Here is a 20,571-nt window from a genome sequence, read left to right as displayed (position 1 = left end):
CAATAAAGTATAACTGCACACAGCAGTCCTAAATGTCTAAGCCATAGAAGAGCAGAGCTAAATAACTCAATGTGTCAGCAAACATCCCCGTGCTGCTGATGACATGTGCCCGACTTGTAGACACATATGAAAGCGCCTGATTCCACCTGGTTTGTACTAATAGTGTTCTTTCTTGACGTTTCTGTTCTGAAGAGCCTCCGGGCTCCACTCTTTGCTCATTCTGCTTTCTTCTGACGCAAGTGGGATTTCACAGTCAGAGCTGATGCATACAGCACCTGACCTTTAGCACGTACATAGCGGGAATCCTTTTTACAGCTTCCTCCCACAGACCACCAAAACAGTTCCCACACACATCTACGACATACTAAACTACTTTAAAGAAGAAAAGCTAAAAGCACGGCCGTCTTCGACAGTCTGCAGCATTACATATGCTCTGCAAGTTTCCAGGCAGTATCAAAACCACAACCACAGCTATACTGTTGTTTGTCAGTTTAACACAAAGCAGACATGAGAACGTGAACATCTCTTCTTTGTTTTCTGGTGGTTTTCAATGCAATTAGTCAGGGACGGCTGTCAGCCGAGGGAAGTGGGCCAGAGGAGAGGAGGTTCTCACGCCTGTGGAAGCAAAACAAACAAAGCCCTGCTCCGGCAACACAGCAGCCAACAGCCGCTGATAGGAGTTATCTCTGCAGTCACACATGGGCCATCTCAATGCGCACCGAGCAACTGTAACGGCCCTTGTAACTCCGGGAAGCCAAACACAATAAAATAAGACATAAATTGCACACTACATTCTGTCTCTTGGATTTTAAGTTGAATTGAAATTTTGTTTTGTGTAGAAAAAGATGTATGTAACTATAAAGATACTGCAGCTATATATATATATTTTTTTTTTTCCCAATGAGGATGAAACCTTTTTTTGGACATAAAAATATGCTTGGGGCCTGGTGGGAGTTTCCCTTGGCAGTGGTTGAATGACATCTGCGGGCCGGCGTTGCTAGGAGACGAAAAGTCAACTTCTGTGGTACGCTGCTACACGTCATAGATCCCCGTACAGCCTACGAAGAGAGATCAAAGAAATGTTTCCCCTTTTTCCAACAGGCCAGCATAGCGTGGAGAAACATACGCTTTTTAAACCTGCACTGAGGGTCAGTAGAACAAGCTGCAATCACTCAACATCCCATAATGCGATTCAAATCACGACACCGTGAACATATCGGAACATATCGGCTCAGGGAATAACGTGGAAAGCACTGAAATGAAAGATGGGAACAAGCAACTGTGAAACAAGTCGACCCCCAGCTGATGAACTGCCGGTGTAGCCATTGGAAGTGAAGTGATGTCTATAGTAGCTGCCTTGCACCTGTACATCAATTAAGTAATTAATTATGTTAACTTTACCTGGTAAGTGAGCCATTTTCCCTCTATTGTGTCTTTTGGATGGTTTTTTATGTGCTCTAATAAGAACTCACTGTGGCTTTCTATATGATTTAAACATTTCAAAATGTCTTTTTGTCATTGTGTCTCCTTTTTACTGTGTACAGCACTTTGGTCAACTGCAGGTTGTTAATAAACTGCAAATACATATAAACTGACTTGACTAGACGAACCACAAAAGTCAATTTCTCTTGCGGTAACATGACTAAAGCACAATGACAGTGACCAACAGGATATGTCAGTATTTAAGAACAATTCAAGTTTTGAATGGTGCTGAAGTTAGATCACTGATTTAGTTATCTTTTATGAATGCACACTTGCTTGTCTCTCTGCTTTTCGCCACCTCTCCATCTTCAGAGAAAATACAGAAGAGGTAAATGCTTAAAAGCTGGTCAGCAGAAGCCATAGCTGCAGTGTGAAATCCATCAGACAGGCCACAAGTGTTGGTATATGATGGAGATGGCAGATAAGCCCATGTGTTTTGCTATGGGAGTGGGTGTAGTGAAAGAGGATCAGTCCACAGCAGTGTTTAGAGGTTCAAAGCCCCTCTGGGGAGGTGAACGGATCGATCCTCTTTGGCTGGCAGCCAATCCTCTCCCTGCCTTCAGCCAGCTATTCATCCACACTACATATAAGCCTCTCAGCCTTCAGTCATACTGTATATATATATATATAAAGCACTGGGGTTCAGGATTTCACCACAGACTGGAGAGGGGCCCTGCCGCATCGCCTTTGGTGCGTGCGTTGTGGTGATGATACTCTGATTAGAGGGAGCCATGGAGACAAACTATGGCTGCTGTCTCATTAGTCGGAGTAACTCTGCCTGGTTCCCACCCACAGGAGCTCCTCCCAAACCCACAGGGGGAGCACAGCACCCCCACACAGCCTGCAGGGACAGCACACAAAACACCACAGCGGGCAGAGTGCACCATCATCAGCAAACTCACATGTAATGAAACAAGGACATATAAACACACAGGGGACACCAACAGCACTCAACTCTCTTTCCAGCTTTTGCCAAAAAGAAAGCCTGCAACATAAGCCTGCAACAGAGCAAGTGGCTATGAGTGATGTGCTGAGCTGCAAATATAGCAAACATCTGATGTGAAACGGATGCATCACAATCCACGCTAAAACAAACTCACTGGGGCCCTTTGTGTAAGCAGCGGTGTAACAACATCACTACAGCCTGGAAGCTATAGGCCTCATGCGAGCTCGGGTCGATGGCTGTGGCCGGGTGGAGGTTTGCTCATGTTTGGGGACAGGGAAGAAGAGGAGGCAGCAGGTGTCCGGGTTGGCAATGCTGTGACAGGTTTATCCCAGCCGAGGGGGAAGATATCGCACCAAACGCCACAATGAGGGTCGATAGACCCCTGGGGGTGCGCGAGCTGCCTCTAGGGGGTGCGCGAGAGGGAAAATGTAATGGTGGTCTAATGGTGTAATAATTAATATTAAATATAATTTTCACAAAATAAAACCATGAATGTAACTGTCTCATGTTTGTCGTTCTTGTGTTGATGATATGTCCCTTGAGGGTTGCCGTAGCGAAGGCGCAACCCCCGCCTCTGGCCAAAGGAGAAAACAAGAGAGTCGCCGTGGGCTGATACAAGATGTCTAATCTCCCGACTCCAGTTATTACTGTATGACGTACAATTTAATAAATAAATGCACTTCTGCTCCTGCCGCCAGACTGTCTTTTACGTACACTAGCTAGCCTAGCTTGTGCAACTAACGTCAGCTAACAGCTAACTTCATTCATTCAGCAACATTCATGCAAATATGATAAACTGGCTGAAAATTGGGGAAACTGTCAGGTGGGACATCTGAAGCTATCAGTCATAAAAGAGGAGAGGGACAGAGAGAGAGCGAGCGAGAGAGAGAGAGAGAGAGAGAGAGAGAGAGAGAGAGAGAGGAATCGGAGGCAAGGGGAACGGAGAGGTGCGTTGGGGAGAGACCGGGAGAAGAAATCGAACAGGAGTCAGAGGAAGATGAGACGGAGGAAGGAGGAAGGGATTGCACAGACAAATCGGGAGCACATAGGCCCATCGCAGAGTCAAGGTAAAAAAAGAGGAAACGAGAGAGCATCAGACTGGGAAAAAAAGAGGAAATATGATGAAAAGTATCTGTGTCTGGGCTTCACTTGGATTGGCAACGCAGATTCCCCAAAGCCACAGTGCGTGGTGTGCAGTGAGGTTCTGGCTAACAGTCTGAAGCTCTTATTTACGTCGCCACCTGAACACCAAGCATGCCAGTGCAAGTCAAAAGCCCCTTACATTGTTTATATCGAAATTGGAGGAGTTACAAAACAGCCAAAAATAACTGCAGTCTCATTCTGTGTGGTGAATTGTAAATTAAATGTGATGCAATCTGCCTCTGAGCCTGTGCGTGTGTCCTCGCCATCCTGATTGCTCTTTAAAAGTGACGCCTTGTGTAACTGAAAGTTATTGAAACTTTGTTGCAGTGTTTCAGGGCGTTTTCACACCTTCAGTTCGTTTGCTTTGTTCTGATTCAGGGATTAATATGATACAATGTTGCAGTTGCCCCTTTGTTCGGTTTGTGTTCACACTGCAACATTTAACAGCGGACTAAATATTGTAAACAAACGCCACGCGCGAGCAAACTGTTCTCTCATTGGTCCGATTTCTATGCGGCTATAAATAGGCTCTGTTGCTTCTTTTCTTTTTTTAAGGTGTGGGGGATTGGGGGTGCGTGAACCCGGTCGGGATGTAGAAGGGGGTGCGCGGCCTAAAACGTTTGGGAACCGCTGTTCTCGGGGAAGACACCAACACGAAGAGCAGAAATCCAGCCAGGCAGCTCTTACACTACACTAAAACTCTCCCGACAGTCATGAAGAAATACTAACACTCTCATATTCAGCATTCTAAACAACTATATTTCTTCATAAAGAATAGAAAAATGCTGCTATATCAACAGCTTATGCTGTAAATAGCCAATACATTTAGTGGTCCATCAATATACTTTGATATAGGGTTCCAGGCCCTTTCCATGCATCAATAGCCTACACATCTGGCTTTGATTTCTTATGTAGCCCTTCTATAAATATTGCAGGGATCAATGAATACATAATACTTGCCTATTGTCTACATGTTGGGATTTCTTTTGATGATTTAATAATAAAATGTAATGAAATGTCATGAAATGTACCTTTAAATGCACCAACACAAGTGTCCTGTCCAGCATTAATGTAACAACAATGGCATCACAAGTGATATCAGGAAAGGATGATTCAAGTTTTTTTTTTTTTTAATAAAAAAAACAATGTAAAACGTCTATTAGAGATCTTTTAAAATGCTATTTTGATGTAAATATCTATTTCTAAAGGCCAAACACATCTTCGCCCAGTGTCACATACCACAGAATGTACAGCCTGAGCTCGCTTGCAAAGCCCATCTGTAGAGTTTGGTCATCATAAAACCACACGTAACAAAAACATATTACAGTTGTTGGTATTCTTGCAGTTTTTAAACATTTAATTTTTTTTACAGTTTTTTTTTTTTAACCATGATCAGGCCAGACAGAGCTTCTCCAAGGACGTTTACAAATGTGAGCTGTATTCGTTATTATTCTGGGTTCTGAATAACACTGGCTAAATCTAAATCTACAAATATGTATTAATGCAAATGTGATGAAGATTTACCAATGAATGGAAGGAGAAATAATGCAGATTTATGCAGTGAGGTCACCTTCTGTATGTCCCATGTGTATATCTCCCTGTGCCTCTTGATATGCACTAATGTTGTAAATGCCTTCAAATAAGAGACTTGTCTCTGACTTATAGTGAGAGTTTTACTGCTTCACATCAATGAGTTGATGACACATTGTTTTTTTTATTGTTGACGCAACCTGTCTACGTTAGTCCCATGCTCTCCTGCAGAACCCACATTTCATGAATAAACTCAGATATAGTGGAATATTGCTGATATTACCAGTTTTTTTTAACATACTGTTGTATTTTTAATTTTTTTAATACATTTTTCCCACGTGGAGTGTAATAAATGAGGGTGAATTATTGGTTAGTCTCATACAGTAACTGTGTCCAGGGACTTTATCACCGACCACGATTGTGATCGCCATGCTCACATCTGAATGACAACACAGTTGATGAACACAATCAGATGAGAAGCGTGAGAAGCGTCACACCGAGCTACGGCACTCATTTGCCCGATGAATGCACAGCCCCTCCAACATGGTGGCCTTTGGGAAGGTTGTGGCATTCCAGCAGCCGCATAAAGACACTCCCGACTGAATCAATCATTGCTAAACATCATCTTTATGTCCTGTTTGTTGCAACACTCATCTACGTACACGAGCCAAACATGATTCATTTATTCAACTCTTTCAGATGTTAGAGGTACTGGGTAATCATCCCAACCACCCACATCATCTGTCCATTCGTTGACACACCTGTGACATCTTTGTGCATAGACAAGATACTGCCACGCCTCTTACCTGTGTCCTGTCGAAACTGGTGCATGGACTGCAGGTCGATGATGTATGAAGAGAGCTGGGCATCCACCTGCCCCAGCACTACAGTTCCCCGGGCATCCCCCTTCAGTACATTCTCAACATGGTGGCAAACCGCTGCACTGTAGGGCCTCCAGCGCCCATGTTCATTCAGCCACTCCCAGACCACCACCCTGGCCAGGTTCTGAGGAGGGTATCCCAGTCCGTTGCCGGGCAGCAGCAACCCTGATCCTGGACGAGCCATCTCCTTTGAGGTGTCTGCGCTTTAGCTGCTGGCTACGTCCAGGGCTACAACAGCACTGCAACCCTGCCAGTCAACTGACACACTGGAACAGTTTCATCAGCGGCAGACAGAAAAAGCTTGAATCAGCGATTAGTATAGTACTCCTCAATTATCTCATGCTGCTTTCACGCGAGCAGCTCTGCTGGAGTCATCGTCTACAGGTGCTTTGTGACTGCTGGCTCTTTGATCAGCCAAAAGCAGCCTAGCTGTCCTCTGGTGTCTTGTCGTGTTTGAAGTGGCAGACGTTGAAGATGATGATGAGGATGAGATTTGCAGCTGTGGCAGTCTCAGTGCTTTACAGCCGACCACAGCAGATCAGCAGCAGGTAGAGAGGAGACACACTCTAAACAAAAGCACAGGAACAGAAACACACTGGTAAACAAATGTGATTCATCCCAGACATTTCTAAAACAGTCAAGCACTGTTTCAGAGAAGCTCATTGCTGTGCCCATTAGTGGCCTGTGCCGCTTGGCAATTCTGTTTACACTGTTTAAATTGCAGTGACAAATGTATATGAGCTGTTTCAGCGGAAAAAAATTATTGTGATTGTCATCAGATTGGTGTAGCGGGGACAGAGCGGTGTACATCAACAGCCAGACGCGATCATAATCCCAGCAGGCAGAATACCACTCTGACATTTTGCACATAGAAAGCTGTTCAGGTGCAGTACATGCAAAGCGAGGGACATTGTCTTTGTTGCTTCTATGCTTGATCACGGTATTTAATCTTACGGCTCATACTGAATTGTTTTTCGTATAGCATGCACAACACGCACAAATTGATTCTGGCGATACAGACCTGTAGGCTGCAGTTGTGGTGCTGGTACCACACATCTGTCAGGTATAGGCTGCATATCACAGGCTCCGGGTCGAAAATCTGATTGCAAAAGAAAGAAAAAAAACGAGGTGCGAATCTCTGAAACGCACCTGCCTTTTCACATCAGGGATTTGTACGTTTTCTCTTATCCTTAAAGTCCACCTCCTACAGCTCCAATGGTGGTATTGCAGAAAACCAAGACGTCGTTTGGCCGTGGACCTGCTTCAGACTACACACCAGCTTGTTGGTCTGCTGGGTTAAAGTGAATGCATGCCCCAGTTGCACGGTTGTCAGTGTGTGAGGTGCAGAGCCATTCCGCTGTAGACGCGCATTTCTGCCTGTTACGCCAAACAGCATGCATTAACATCGTAAACACGTATTTTCATGCCGCCCGCAAATTACGCACAGATTTCCAGAAGCACCTGTATGGGTCGCCGTCGAAATCCCCCTTGGTGTCAATTACGTCAAAACATAACGATACAACTTCCGCTATCTGGTTTCTAAATAAAGCCCCTGCTGACACATGGTTTCACTTGGAACAGAGTGAGGAGGAAGAAGTAAAGAAACACACTCATCCCCCCAAACATTTCCATCTTACTAAATGGTCAGGGAGAAATCTGACTCCCTCACGGACATGTTAGTCTTCAACGGGTAAAGATTAGATATACAGACATATTTGTTTTTGGTGTTGACACGGCTTCCAAATAGTAAAAAGGATGAAAAACAAAAGCATTTATTTTTTATTGGTGGGCTATTATTGGTCTTCTGATGCCTTATTTGACTCTTCTTCATTGAAATGAGGTTGCTGATTTATTTTGCTACATAATAATACAACATTTCTTAAGAACTGTAAACAACAATACAACCTACATATGGATGATGGGGATTTGTAATATGCAGACGCAGATTATTTGGTTAGATGCTTTTGAAAGTAAGCAGAGAGGTGGAAGTGTCTGAATTCAAATTGTAAAGAAGATGTCATGGTTGAATGATGTGGATATTTTTGCTGGTGATAACACAGTCCCATCTGGTGGCAAAATAATGTATCTGCACACTTATATTTAGTGAATGTGGACTTTGACAGAATATGAACTGTACAGAATAGAAGTATTTTATGAAATATTCCCCTTTGTTAAAATGCAGGGTATGCTTTTAAATTGGCTTAATCAGCCAGGTTCACTTGCTAGCTTCATATCGTATACTACTCTGCACGACAGACGCAAAATCCCCCCCCCCCCCCCCCCCCCCCCAGTGCATGTAGGTTTCTTAGGCTACAAGAAAGGCAAAGATAAAATCTTTCTGATGAATCTGGGAGAGACCACGATGGCGAAGGATCATCCACTTCAAATCCTACCAACGGCATCAATTATCTGGAGAAGAGCACCATCGTGTGGCCGTTTGGTGTTAGTAAACCTTCTGCAGGAAACTAAACTCTAAAGTTAGTGTCCAACTTTGTGGAATAATTTGAGAGGTATTTTTGCAGAGCGACTGGTTGATGATGTGTTTTTACCAATTAATTTGGCAGTATTTAAAGTAAATAAAAGTAACTGCACCTTTACCAGCTACATCAGTGCTGCTTACATATACATTATCCTGAAATAGGCCAGTCTACATAATGGGTAGCCTAATTTGTAGGCACTTTTAGCACATGCACATACACGGTAGTGTGTTTTACAAAAAAGTGTGAGGCTCAGAATGCTTATAGTTGCAGATCAGTGCTGAGCTTTTTTCTCCTTGAGAGTCAGTTGCAATACATTTGCTTCATGTGCAATTTTATTGTGTTAGCAAATGAAAAAAACTGTAAGATGCTGATGTTAATGCCAGTAACATTAGTTATGAAGTGATACAAAGTGAGAGTACTGAGCACAGACTTATTTCCTCAGTTATGGACCCTGAGTAAAGGTGGTTTCATGAGAGATTTGACGAATTTCAAAAATCTGACTTAAACCAAATTATGTCTTTAATCAATGCTTGAGGGCAGATTTGACCCCATAAAGCTGATACTTTTCTGCAAGTGTTATTATTAAACACATGGGTGTCAGGTTATAAGAAACTACATTAAAAGGGGAATTTAAGAAAATATGCAAAAATCGAGAAAATGGAGTAAAATACATTGAAATTCCTTAAAATCAAGCAACGCGTTGTTTAATAACATCCAAATACGCAAACATAGAATACAACCGTTTGTTCTTTTTCAGTGAAAATTGAATTATTTGATTTTAATTACATATTGCTATTATACAAATATACATTGGAATATACAAAAGCATAGGATATTTGAACAGTGTTATTAGATCCTACATCATTCATGGACATATTCTATATGAGATAACATCATTGGCTTGACCTCAAAAAACACCTTGAATTATATTATAAACATCATTAAAAGAAATCAACTGGAACATGTTTGTTAGCACAGTTTAATAAGTCAGTCAAACAAAAACTGTTGGTTGCAGTCCGTCAGTTGGAGTCCCAGCGTAGCTGGGCAGTGTGAGGCTCACAGAACTACATATATGAAGAGCGCCATGATGGCAGCACTGATCAGCCCAGAGATAGGAACCGTCACAAACCAAGCGATGAAGATGTTCCTGAACAGGCGCCAGTCGACTGATTTCCTGGAGCGCAGCCATCCTACAGCCACCACAGATCCCACCTGCGTCAATGTAAAAAAGCATTGGGTTCATGAATATGCAATACTGTGTTAACACATGCTCAAATCAGAACCTACTTTTGATTATCATACTCTATTTAGGACGACGTTTGAGAGTTTTAAGTATCGTTACCTTGCAGTGGGTTGTGCTGACAGGAAGACCAACATTGGATGCCACAACAACTGTGAGTGCTGATGCTAGCTCAATGCTGAATCCACTGAATTGGAATAAAACATGTTAGTACGCTTATACTATCAAATATATTAGAATTGTAGTTGTTATAGGATATAAATGTGTGGCATACCTGGAGGGTGTAATGGGTGTCAGGTCTTTGCCGAGGGTTTGCATCACTCTACGTCCCCATACCCAGAGTCCAGCGCAGATGCCCACTCCGCCGTAAAGAAGCAGCCAAATGGGGGTAGGTGCGCTGGACACCACAGAGCCGCTCTCATACACAAGCCAGAGGGCCACCAGTGGACCAATCGCATTGCTAGTGATAGAAATGGTTTATGTTACAACTCAGAAACAGCACATGCATAAATTCCTCAGGAGAAAACCCCCCTTGCCTACCTGACATCGTTCCCTCCGTGAGCAAAAGAGCCAAAGCACGCTGTGAGTATCTGCAGGAACTGGAAAAGCAAGGAGACGGCTGGTTGGTCGACCTCCAGCTCATCTTCTTCCAGAGCGATGTCCCTGCCAGCTTCCTGAGTCACGTTCTCTTCCTGAACTGCACTTCCATTGGTCACTGCTGAGCTGTAGCTGCTGTAACTGCTCACCCTCGGTCTTCCTTGCAGCTCACCATCCTGGTCCTTGTGTTTAGGATCTCCTTGAATGCCATAAATTGCCATGGTGTAGGAGGTGTAGCTGTTGTTCCTCCTAATGGGTCGCTCCTCTGTATCACTGTCACCAATGCAGTCACCGACCTTAGTCACATGAAGCTTGTGGAGCAGGTCTTTGTAAAGGCCAGAATCTTTGTGGATCGTGTGGGACCGTCCACTGTGAGGATCAGTGATCATCATGGGGCCAACAGTGCCATTTAGACCTATGAAAATTAAAAAAATATTGTAATTTAATTGGTGAACTTAGTCAGAATTACTTGTAGTTATATAACCAGTGAGGTCAATATTTAAACATTTACAATTAATACGAATAAAGCGTAAATTAGGTCATTCATTTCAAGCCATTCATTTCTCACCATTACTGAAATCCAAGTCTTTGGTTTCCATGTCATTGTTGTCCAAGTCGGCTTCCTCTGAGCCTCCAAGTTTGAAAGCCACCTTCTCACTGTCTGCTGGCGGAGTCTGGTGTTTCGGGTCACGCGGTGTTGAGGGCTGCTCTGCTGGCGCACGTTTGCTGGAGTTCTTCTCCATTAGTGGAGTTTCACAGGGAGCAGCAGCTGTTTCTCCTGAATTACATGACAGTGTTCAACTGAGATCAAGTGGCACACATTTCAGGCAAGGCTTATTCAAGCTTGTTTGTGCAAGACAAAGAGTTTAACTTCAAAATATCCTGTTAACCATCAATATAATTTCAGCCAAAATAACTACATTTTTCATTACAGAGCAAAAAAACATTTGTTTTGCTAAAGTGCAAGATAAAGAGTAAGATTAACTCACGTTTGATTTTCTTCTTCAGGTATGGACAGACAACGAACCAAACGACCAAGGCTGTGATGAAGCCAGAGCCCAGCGCAATGCACAGTGTACCCCACCATGGCACTCCGTCAAAACCCAACACTGTTCACACGAGACGGGAACATGAGAGAGAACTCTGTCTCAGATAAGGTGAAACAGAAACTTAATTGCTTCTTTCATTTATTCACAACTGATGCTGCGCCTTTCAAAACAGTGAGAAAAGAATCTGTTAGTAGCCTACTTAAACATTCCCATACTGTTTAGCCTACATTTAGAGACATTGTAACATCTCTGACATATGGTATCGTGTTATTGTTCCAGGAAAAAAAAAAGTGATATGTTTTCCAAAGTAACCACGCCTCTTCCTGTCTCAAGAGTTGTGGTCAAAATGTCTCAACGGCCTGCTCCAATGTATCAGTATGCACTTCGAGACAACAGTATCAGCAAGAGGACACACTCCTCCAAGCAGATAGTGTTCAAAAGAGCAGCCTTGCAGTCAAGTGATTATATGCTCACTATAATATTCTTTCAGTGCTTGCACAGAATAACTTAATTGTCGTTGCTGTAACTGCTTGAATTAGATGGCTCAAGGAAGGTTAGTATGACAATATTGAATTTTCCCTCAGACACAACTTACCTGTTTGCTCATGTAGACAACAGCAGGTAAACAACAAACAAGAAGCCACACAGTGAAAGAAGGGGCTTTCATTATCAACATATATGTGAAGCCATGATGGCCACAAACATTGTTGATTTACATCAAATAATGTATTTCTGTACCTCTGTATCAGAAACAAAACGTTGGCTGGAACGTGTGTGTGTGTGTGTGTGTGCACTCTGCTGTATTACTCTGTAATTTTGCATTGCAGGAGTTACGTTGTTATATCTCGTGACCCACACACACACCAGCCTGCAGCCTTCAGTGAAGGGCCCAGGCCAGTTGACTTCTTGATAAGTTCAATCCTGCAAATGAAACAAAGGAGTGGAAATCGTCCATTTAATAGTTGTTTCTTTCTCAAAAGTCCCATTCAACGGGTTTTACTTTATTCTTGCGGTGTTTGGTGGCTTCAGTGTTCTGCAATTCTGTCTTAATTAGGGTCTGACTGTTTTATCAGATGGTGTTATTTTAAAGAGAACAGTTCATCACAAATAAATGTCAGGGTATACGTGTTTTTGGTAGATGAAATAATGTCCAAAATGACAAAAGAAACAACGATTTCTACAGTTTTTTAAAATCGAATGTTTCTTCTTTGTTTGTCACCTACTTTGTCCTAAGAAGACTGTCATCAAGTCTCCTCTGTGTCTCCTGTGACATTTACTCAGACCTCATGTTGCTCCAGCGATTTCAACAGCTGCTGCGTGAATCAAAAGAAGCGTGGGTGTAGCATGTGGACGTGGTACTCACTTGGTGCTCCTGTAAACATGATGGAGAAGAGGTTGGTGCCCATAGTGATGGCGTAGAAGATGGGAAGAGCTTTGAGGCCGTTGGGTACAGGGTCAGCCTGTGGAAATCGATGTATGAGCGCAGGAGTTGCTAGTAGTTCCAACAAAGAGACATTTCCCTTCTAAACTCCTTTGGTTGGGGCTCGACTGTTAGGTTGGGAACCACTGGATTAAACTACCTAACAGTATGTAAATGCTGCCTGAACACTGACCCATCAGTATTAAACATCTAATAATGTCTCCGGAGACTGATTCCTGCAGAATAAGAACTTTCATTTGTAATATTAAAATACATTATGATAATAGTGCCAATGTACGTACATGAAAGTATCATTTTGAATGAAGGACTAATGGCTTCAAATAACACATTTCAACCATGTACACTGGCTAGTGATACGGTAACGTTAGGCTTACCTTGCTCAGAATGAATTTGCGAACAAAATAGAAGAGAATTCCTGACATGATGCCTGACAGCATAGGTGACAGGAACCAGGATGCCACTTTGGAAAGGAAAGACATTTGAAATAACATTTATTGTTGAGCTTTTAGCGACACTTGTATTTCACACTAAACAGATACTTGGTTAAATATATGAGCGACAACAACAACATATATTCACCAATGCGCAGTAGCTCCATCCATTTTACCCCTTGGTGACCTCTGGCTACCATGGAGAATCCAATTGTTGCTCCAACAATGCAGTGGGTTCCAGAAATGGGGAGCTTCAGGAAAGATGCAACCAGCTGCCACACAGCAGAGCCTGTAGGACAAAAACATGAGCAAGGCCTGTTCTGTCTATGTTCTGTCTATGTCACATGCATATGAGTGCTTACCAAACATTGCACTTATCGATCCTGCCATCAGGACGTGTTCAGAGCCGTTGTACATCTGGACGTCAATGATGCCGTTTCGGATGGTCTCGCTGACTTTGGCCCCCAGCAGCACCGAGCCCAACGTCTCAAAGACGGTAGCCAGGATGCAGGCCTGACGCAAGGTGACCACTCCGGAGCCCACTGCAGTACCGAAGGAGTTTGCCACATCATTGGCCCCCACAGAGAAAGCCAGGATGAAGGCTATGATGAAGCCTAACACCAGCAGCCACAAGTAGCCTGACATGGTGGACTGGGAGGCCAGAGCTATTGTAGTGCCAGCAGCCAGGGTTGCTAGTGTCGTTGTATCCATCACGACTTCAAATTCAATTTAATTAAAATTAGAGTTCAACCAAGCCAATGGATTGTGGTTTAATGGTGACGTATGAGGTAATATGTGTTTATAAATAAATTTCTACCACAAAAAATATTAAGTTCCTTTCCCCTTAGTTTACTTCCAATAGTACTAATGGGAAGAAATCAAAATGTATTGCTAGCTAGGTATGTAGGGTTTGTGCGTAGGCTTCATCATAAAATGACAGCTTAGAGAGACGAGAGAGACGTCCATTGCGGCAGCGAGCCTCTGATGATACACACTGCAAAAGCACATAAAATACCCAAGTTAGTGGTTAATGCTCCTTATTTACTGGTTCAAAAACAAAGTTGAGTTACATATTAACAAGAACCAAAATAGCTGACAAGACCAAACAGCGTATATCATTTTGTTCTGCATGCATGAGTTATTACGTTGTGGCAAAGGGAAGTGGTTATGGGAAAGTGTTTTATATCAGTAGTAAGTCATTAGGGTGAGCCACAATAAAGGCATCAAATTGCTCTAGAGCATAATATTACTGTAAACGTATCTGTCTGAACAGGAGGTAATAGAGACCTGAGTCAATTATAACATGAGATGAAGTGGGCGTATATAACGAAATTATTTTTATGACAAAACAGAAGAGTAAATTATGCAATGTACAGTTTTTACAAGTATTCATTTCCCACCGTATACTACAGAATGCTCTCATACTTTAAGGGTTGTTGAAGTGAATCTGGTACCCATTGTTATTATTGTTATCATTTGAATGATGTTGGACATAGGGCTGTATACAACAGTGTAGGATTTGCTAGGATTTGCTTTTGTTAAAATATAGCTCAATCAAATGAAAATCCGTGAATGGCATTCATTTATTTAATTTATTTAAAAGGGACCATGTACAGTTTAAACATCAATGTCTCCATTCGATGCACTGTACCAGATTGTAGCTTAAGCTAATTTGCATCTGCAGTCCCTTGGCAGGTCAAACAAGGACAAGACAACCACACAGTAAAAGAAAAAGACAGAATACAGAGATACACCACAAAAAACATTCAAGACAATACAACGCTACACCCAAATAGCACATCATAAATGAATGTGTGTCAATAAAATCAAGTCATAAAAGACCACAAGAATGCAGTAATAATTTGACTTTGATGACTTAAATGTGTCCGTGTAGCAACAACAAACAGGTTCACAATGAGCGTCGCAACATTTTAGTAGCTTCTAAAATGCCAGGTGCGTTGTACAATCACAAAAAGAAATCGACTTAAAAATTCGAAAAGCTGCAAGTAATAGGATCTTCATTTTGAACAAATGTAACACCAGTATAGAAAACAGCGGAATGCTAATCTTCTAAACTGAGATTGCATAATAATTCAAATGGATCCACATGACAGGAGAGAAACAGAAGAAGAAATGCGAGAGAAAATAAAGTCAAATACTTACATATGTGACCAAACTGAAAGTTTTCCGCTGCGTGTTTTGGGCCAACGCACCTGGTGTGTGCTGTTGCGAGGTGATCGAGGAACAGCCTTGTGCAAATTGAAAGGATGGTATTTACTGTTGGAGGACGGCAGTTCGTAACGTTTGCAGGTTCCTGTTGGAGGTCGGTTTATATAGTGAGCTGGTTGAGTACACGCCTTTCCGAACCGGTCATGAGACCGCTGTTGCCTAAAGCTAATGTTTAGCTTGTTTGTTGGCAGGGAGAAATAATTACAGTTGTCTTTGATTACGTTGTTTGACTGCATATGAGCCCCAAATCCCAATTTGTGTTTTTCCTCACCACCATGGAGACACACAGATGTCTATTGTTTTGCTTAAATATATCTTCTTGTTTCTAAAGCAACATATTTCAGGCTGCAGTGTGTTTATGGTAATCAAGGTTTATTATTGTAACATTATGTGTAATATTCACAGAATTGGATACTATGTATAGTTCTACTTATTTCGTGTAAATAAATACAAATAAGAAAGACAATGTGCATGTGCGACTGCCGACCCACTCTGGCCTCCACTCTGGTGCCACCTATTGGCCAAACATAATAGAAGGTTTTAAAAGAAAAAGGAGTCTCTTTTTTATTGTGTTTATATATTTGATTTTAATTTTATTGAGACAAATAATATCAACGACATACATACATGCTATTATTGAGCTTATATACTAGATCTCTCTCTCTCTCTCTCTCTCTGCATGTCACGATGTCAATGTTAAAGAATTCTCACCACAGAAAAATGTACTTTGCCACATATTGATGACACTGAACTAAGGTTTAGATGGAGGATCACCTGTAGTATGTATAGCTCATTTGGCAAGTGTAGCTAAGCAGTATGTGAAACAACAGTCTCAAACTATGTTACTGATTTACCTGTTATTCACCATTCACCTGTCACTTTACTGAGAAGCTCCACAAAACTGTGAGGCCGCTTTCAACATCAGCAAAATTGTCTCTTTTTTGAAATGCTACGCTGCCTCCAAATCTGCTGATGGGTTCCTCTTCATTACTCATTTATTTAGTTCCTGCAGATTCAACCCGTGTGCACAAATGCTACCTGTGTGGAATATGTTGACCTCTCCAAAGCATGGGACAAGTGCAAAGGGAAGTGACTCACAACTCTACTGAAAAGAAGGTGACAGACGCAGTCAGCACACTTTAACCTGCACCACCACATGCTGTTTATATGTGCTTCAGATCATGTTAAAAGGTGACAATGAGCACTTATAACCACGCCATTTCATGTTGGTAAACTGATGTTGGAAACAACAGTTTCAAATGTTCTGTAGCATTTTGTCAAGTAGCAAATAGCTTTATAGATATTTAGATTATCAATAGACATTTATGTCATCACTTGTTCAATGTTTTTTAACATATAAATAATATCCCTGCCAGCTCTGAGATACCAAAAATACAGAAACACAACACATAACAAAACAGTAAAGTGAGAAACAAACACACAAGGGGGAAACAAATCTACATTGGACTCTCTCTGGGCATGCCCATACACTAGTTGTGCATACACATGTCATCATACCGGTACTATACAACACTACTCACATTGTGTACATGGTACATATTCACCCACAAACATAAATGCTGCAATCAGCTACGAGCATTGTGTATACATGTCCGTTATCCACCTACAACTTGGTCGAATTCATTTTTGAAGGCGGTTTCTTTAGTTGCTTTGAATAAGCTTAAACATATGTATTATGATACATGGGGCTCCATGTGCTTTTTAAAATCAAGCCAAATACCAGATAATCAAAACTGAATCATTATTCAAGGCCCTATTTGATTGCAAGATATCAGATATAGAAAAAATAAGAACTTTTGCCTGCTTGTCTTAAATACATGTCATGTTAGGGTTTTGTTCTATTGTTAAATGAATAACAAACACATCAAGTTTATTTGTTAATAACAAAATGGAATTTGCAAAGGCTTTACAGCAGATTCTTGCAGCAGTTTTTCCAATGGAATGGGTGTTTTGTTTTATCTTTAAGTGTTTATTTCCCCGACTCTTAGCACCCAATTTGAACAGGCGCATTTCATATCACATTCACTTGCTATTGTAGGTTGAATAAAGATGCCAGTTTTTGAAATGAGAACACCCAGCAGTCTGAAACCGAACAATCACCATTTAAACAATAATCCCAGAATGCTATATTTGATCATTTAAATAAATAGCTTAAACAAGAACCGTGCAATTGAATCATACACTCCTCCACAACAGAAACACATCATTCCACACAATCATGTTCTCATGAGATTAGAGCTGCGATTTTAATTATTTACAAAATGCTTCATGCTGTGTTGACAGTGATCTAACTTTTGACAGAGCAGACAAAGTGCAAGAACTTTCCCAGAGATCTTTTGTACAGTGGTGCAATCCTTAATTACTACTGCCACAGTGCAATTGAGTTAAATGTTGTTTTCTGTCATGTCTGAGGTAATCGGAATTGTAATTATCTTGTATTGTTGCCTCAAACAACAATGTGCATTTGTGTTGCAGCAGCTTGAGAAGTTTTTTCTCTTAACATTCTCATGGCCATGTTGTGTTACATCGTTTGAACTCTCACTTGTGCTAAACAACAGTGCCCAATACTGCAACTAAACACATTTAATTGATCTCACACAGCAAGCTTGCATATAACTGTGGCTTAGTTAGTACATCAAATACAGGGTATAACTATAAACATATAGAGGTATCTCAAATATATTCTGAAATTAAAGTTTAAATCCTTAAAATGGTACACAAATAATTACTAATATAAACTCAGAGTTGGACCATACATTCTTTTTTGTTTGTCAAAGACAGACACAATCTTTATTTTTGATGAGAAGCATAATCAATGTGTTTCAAATAAGAAGGGAAGTGGACTATGAATGAAGAGTGACGTGCAGTTGCCTCCTAGTGGTACGCTGAGCAAGGTGTTTTCTCTCAAGCTCCTAAAGGTCTCGCTGTCACGTGAGTTTTCTCACTCAACAAGTTGACCCGCAGAGCTGTGGTTGGTTTTTGTTGTCTGTGCTCTTCATAATGCAACATGAGAACATTGGTCACGTTGCATGATCCAAAGCGCCTCTAGATGGCATCAATGCCCCTGTTCAGGTTACGCTGGATAAAGAATATACTCCATGTGGAAATACCAGTCTAAACACTTAATGAGGGAAAGTAATACGCAGCAGTTTGGTCTTCTGTTTGAATGGACTTGCTCCAAGATCTGTTTGATGTAAACGTAGTATTACTGTACAGATTGTAAGCGTTTTTGTCCACATGTCTGAACTTAAACCACCCAGTGGCATTTGCTTGCACACTTTTAATGGTTTACCTTAACTATTTTAATGTAAAAACACACTTAATTTATACTTTCCCTCATTCTGCTTCCTCATTTACAACATTTTTCCCAATGTGTTAAACCTGTCAGAACATTTAGGTAATTTCCGCTTGATTAAAATGACCATACCTGTAATTTCAAAGACAGAAGGGTTGTCGAAGGGTTGTCGTATTTAATGTTGGGCAAGATAGAACATGCAAATAAGTAACTGAAGAGCTTGACTGGTTCTCATGCTCAGGCCTATATTAGCCCAACCCTTCCTTCCCCTCTTCCCTCCCTCCTATCCCTTGCCAAACAGGATCTGTAGGATCTTACAAAGTCATTTTCTCAGGAGACAGGAATGTCAGAACACAAGGCCTGGTGCCTGCTGGTACATGCACCCTACATTCCCTCAGACTTCCCAGAAAAAGTCCCAAAAAGTGTTGCTCATACTTCCATTTAATTTACACTCAGTGTGTGGCAACAGCTCTATGTGTACCGGTAAACGCTGCGTATGCGCCGGACGTGTTGGAGACACACACTGACTCACAACTGAAATGAGGTTGTCTGGTACACCACCCTGCCCAGTCCTTACAAGGTGTCCTCTCGGTCATGACCTACAAGTTTAAAAGGAGTTTTATTCATTTTGAGAAGTAGTTTCTCCCTCTGAAGAGTCCAATAAAAATATGAAAGTTTGAAGTTGTAATAAAATTTTTCTTTGTCTTTGTTATTTACAAACGAGAAAACACACAATGCTACTAAAGAATCTTTAACATTTTTATTTTTTCAAAGTCTATTTTTTTAAATCTTTGTATACAGCTGATAAGCATATTATACAGCAGATAGGCGAGTCATTTAGACTATAAGGAACCCAAGTGTTATCACGACATAAATATAATACAACGAAATTGTGGCATTCAGACGGCATTAAAAAAATGTCACGAAATGTCACAAAATCAAAGAAATGTTAAGGATTATTTGGCTGATTTTTCAATCATCCCTTATCACCATCAACAGTATCTCAGGTATTCAGATGCTATCGACAAGCAGAAGGTAGAAATGTAATAAAACACGGACATCCCAACTATTGCTACATTCGTCTGCAGCAATGTGTCTTACATTTGGACACAGAGGGCCAACGTGACAGCACTGAATCTGCTAGCTCGCAAACACTAGCATTTCCATTGTGCGACAAGCAGAGCTGCACGCAGTGAAAAGTACAAAGTCACAGTTTCTTCCCATATCAGAGGTTGTTTCTGATTTAATTGACAGACCAGCGGCTGGAAGTCGACGATGACCTGCTGGTGGACTCTTTGCGGGACTGATTGGGGCTGTGGCTATAAGTGGGGGAGTGAGTGACACTTGGGCTGCTGGGAGGTGTGGAAGAACAGGAGGAAGACTTGGATTTGATCTGCAGCCACTTGTCTCCCAAAGCCTTGGCAAAGTGGTCATCGACAGACACGCTGATGGAGAGCTGCTGGGAGTGAGCTTTCTGGTAGTTCACTCCGAGGCTCCTCTGGAAATGCTCCTCAACGACGTGGTCATAGTTGCGTCTGGAAATCACTGGACAGGCAAAGGGATGAATAACAATGTTAAATACACACCTCTGTGAGTCAGGGAAAGTGAGTGGATATCTATATTATGAAGCATGTGTGACGATCAGGGAGTGGCCGTCTGGTGCATGAGCTCATTCACAAGATTATGAAACTCACCTGATGTGGGGCTCCTGTGGATCTCAGATCTGCAAGAGGGGTTCGTCGACGAGGAAACGCAAGTGATGACAGAAGGACGCATCTGAAAAAGAAGATGGATCATTAATCAAAT

General features: G+C 41.7%; 3 protein-coding genes across 8 annotated transcripts in view; all 3 read right to left on the bottom strand.

The window, feature by feature from the left end:
- dtx1 (deltex 1, E3 ubiquitin ligase) overlaps positions 1 to 6,300 on the bottom strand; it is a gene marked incomplete at its 3' end in the record, with an annotated part of 31,899 nt that extends 25,599 nt beyond the window's left edge. Inside the window, exon 1 of the mRNA XM_079270442.1 lies at positions 5,908 to 6,300. Within this exon, the coding sequence (XP_079126568.1) occupies positions 5,908 to 6,166 (259 nt within the window). The 5' untranslated portion in view covers positions 6,167 to 6,300. The remainder of the gene's footprint in view (positions 1 to 5,907) is intronic.
- A 3,176-nt stretch (positions 6,301 to 9,476) lies between these two features.
- On the bottom strand, positions 9,477 to 15,498 carry slc20a1a (solute carrier family 20 member 1a). Its single transcript, XM_079269904.1, has 11 exons — positions 15,384 to 15,498; positions 13,583 to 14,214; positions 13,369 to 13,509; positions 13,164 to 13,249; positions 12,712 to 12,808; positions 11,289 to 11,408; positions 10,868 to 11,077; positions 10,243 to 10,714; positions 9,977 to 10,162; positions 9,805 to 9,889; positions 9,477 to 9,674 (listed from the first exon to the last, which is right to left on the bottom strand). The coding sequence occupies exons 2-11, from the start codon at positions 13,929 to 13,931 to the stop codon at positions 9,519 to 9,521; spliced, it is 1,902 nt and encodes a 633-aa protein (XP_079126030.1). The 5' UTR covers positions 13,932 to 14,214; positions 15,384 to 15,498; the 3' UTR covers positions 9,477 to 9,518.
- A 4,046-nt stretch (positions 15,499 to 19,544) lies between these two features.
- vgll4l (vestigial like 4 like) overlaps positions 19,545 to 20,571 on the bottom strand; it is a 120,542-nt gene continuing 119,515 nt past the window's right edge. For all 6 annotated transcript variants that reach the window (XM_079270186.1, XM_079270187.1, XM_079270185.1 and 3 more), the window contains 2 exons: positions 20,460 to 20,541; positions 19,545 to 20,310 (listed from right to left, as the gene is read on the bottom strand). In XM_079270186.1, coding sequence (XP_079126312.1) covers positions 20,009 to 20,310; positions 20,460 to 20,541 — 384 coding nt within the window. In that variant the 3' untranslated portion in view covers positions 19,545 to 20,008. The remainder of the gene's footprint in view (positions 20,311 to 20,459; positions 20,542 to 20,571) is intronic.

The sequence above is a fragment of the Melanostigma gelatinosum genome, assembly GCF_949748355.1.
Source record: "Melanostigma gelatinosum genome assembly, chromosome: 6".
Lineage (NCBI taxonomy): Eukaryota > Metazoa > Chordata > Actinopteri > Perciformes > Zoarcidae > Melanostigma > Melanostigma gelatinosum.
The sequence above is the reverse complement of the archived record's forward strand: the minus strand, read 5'-3'. Positions and strand labels throughout refer to the sequence as shown.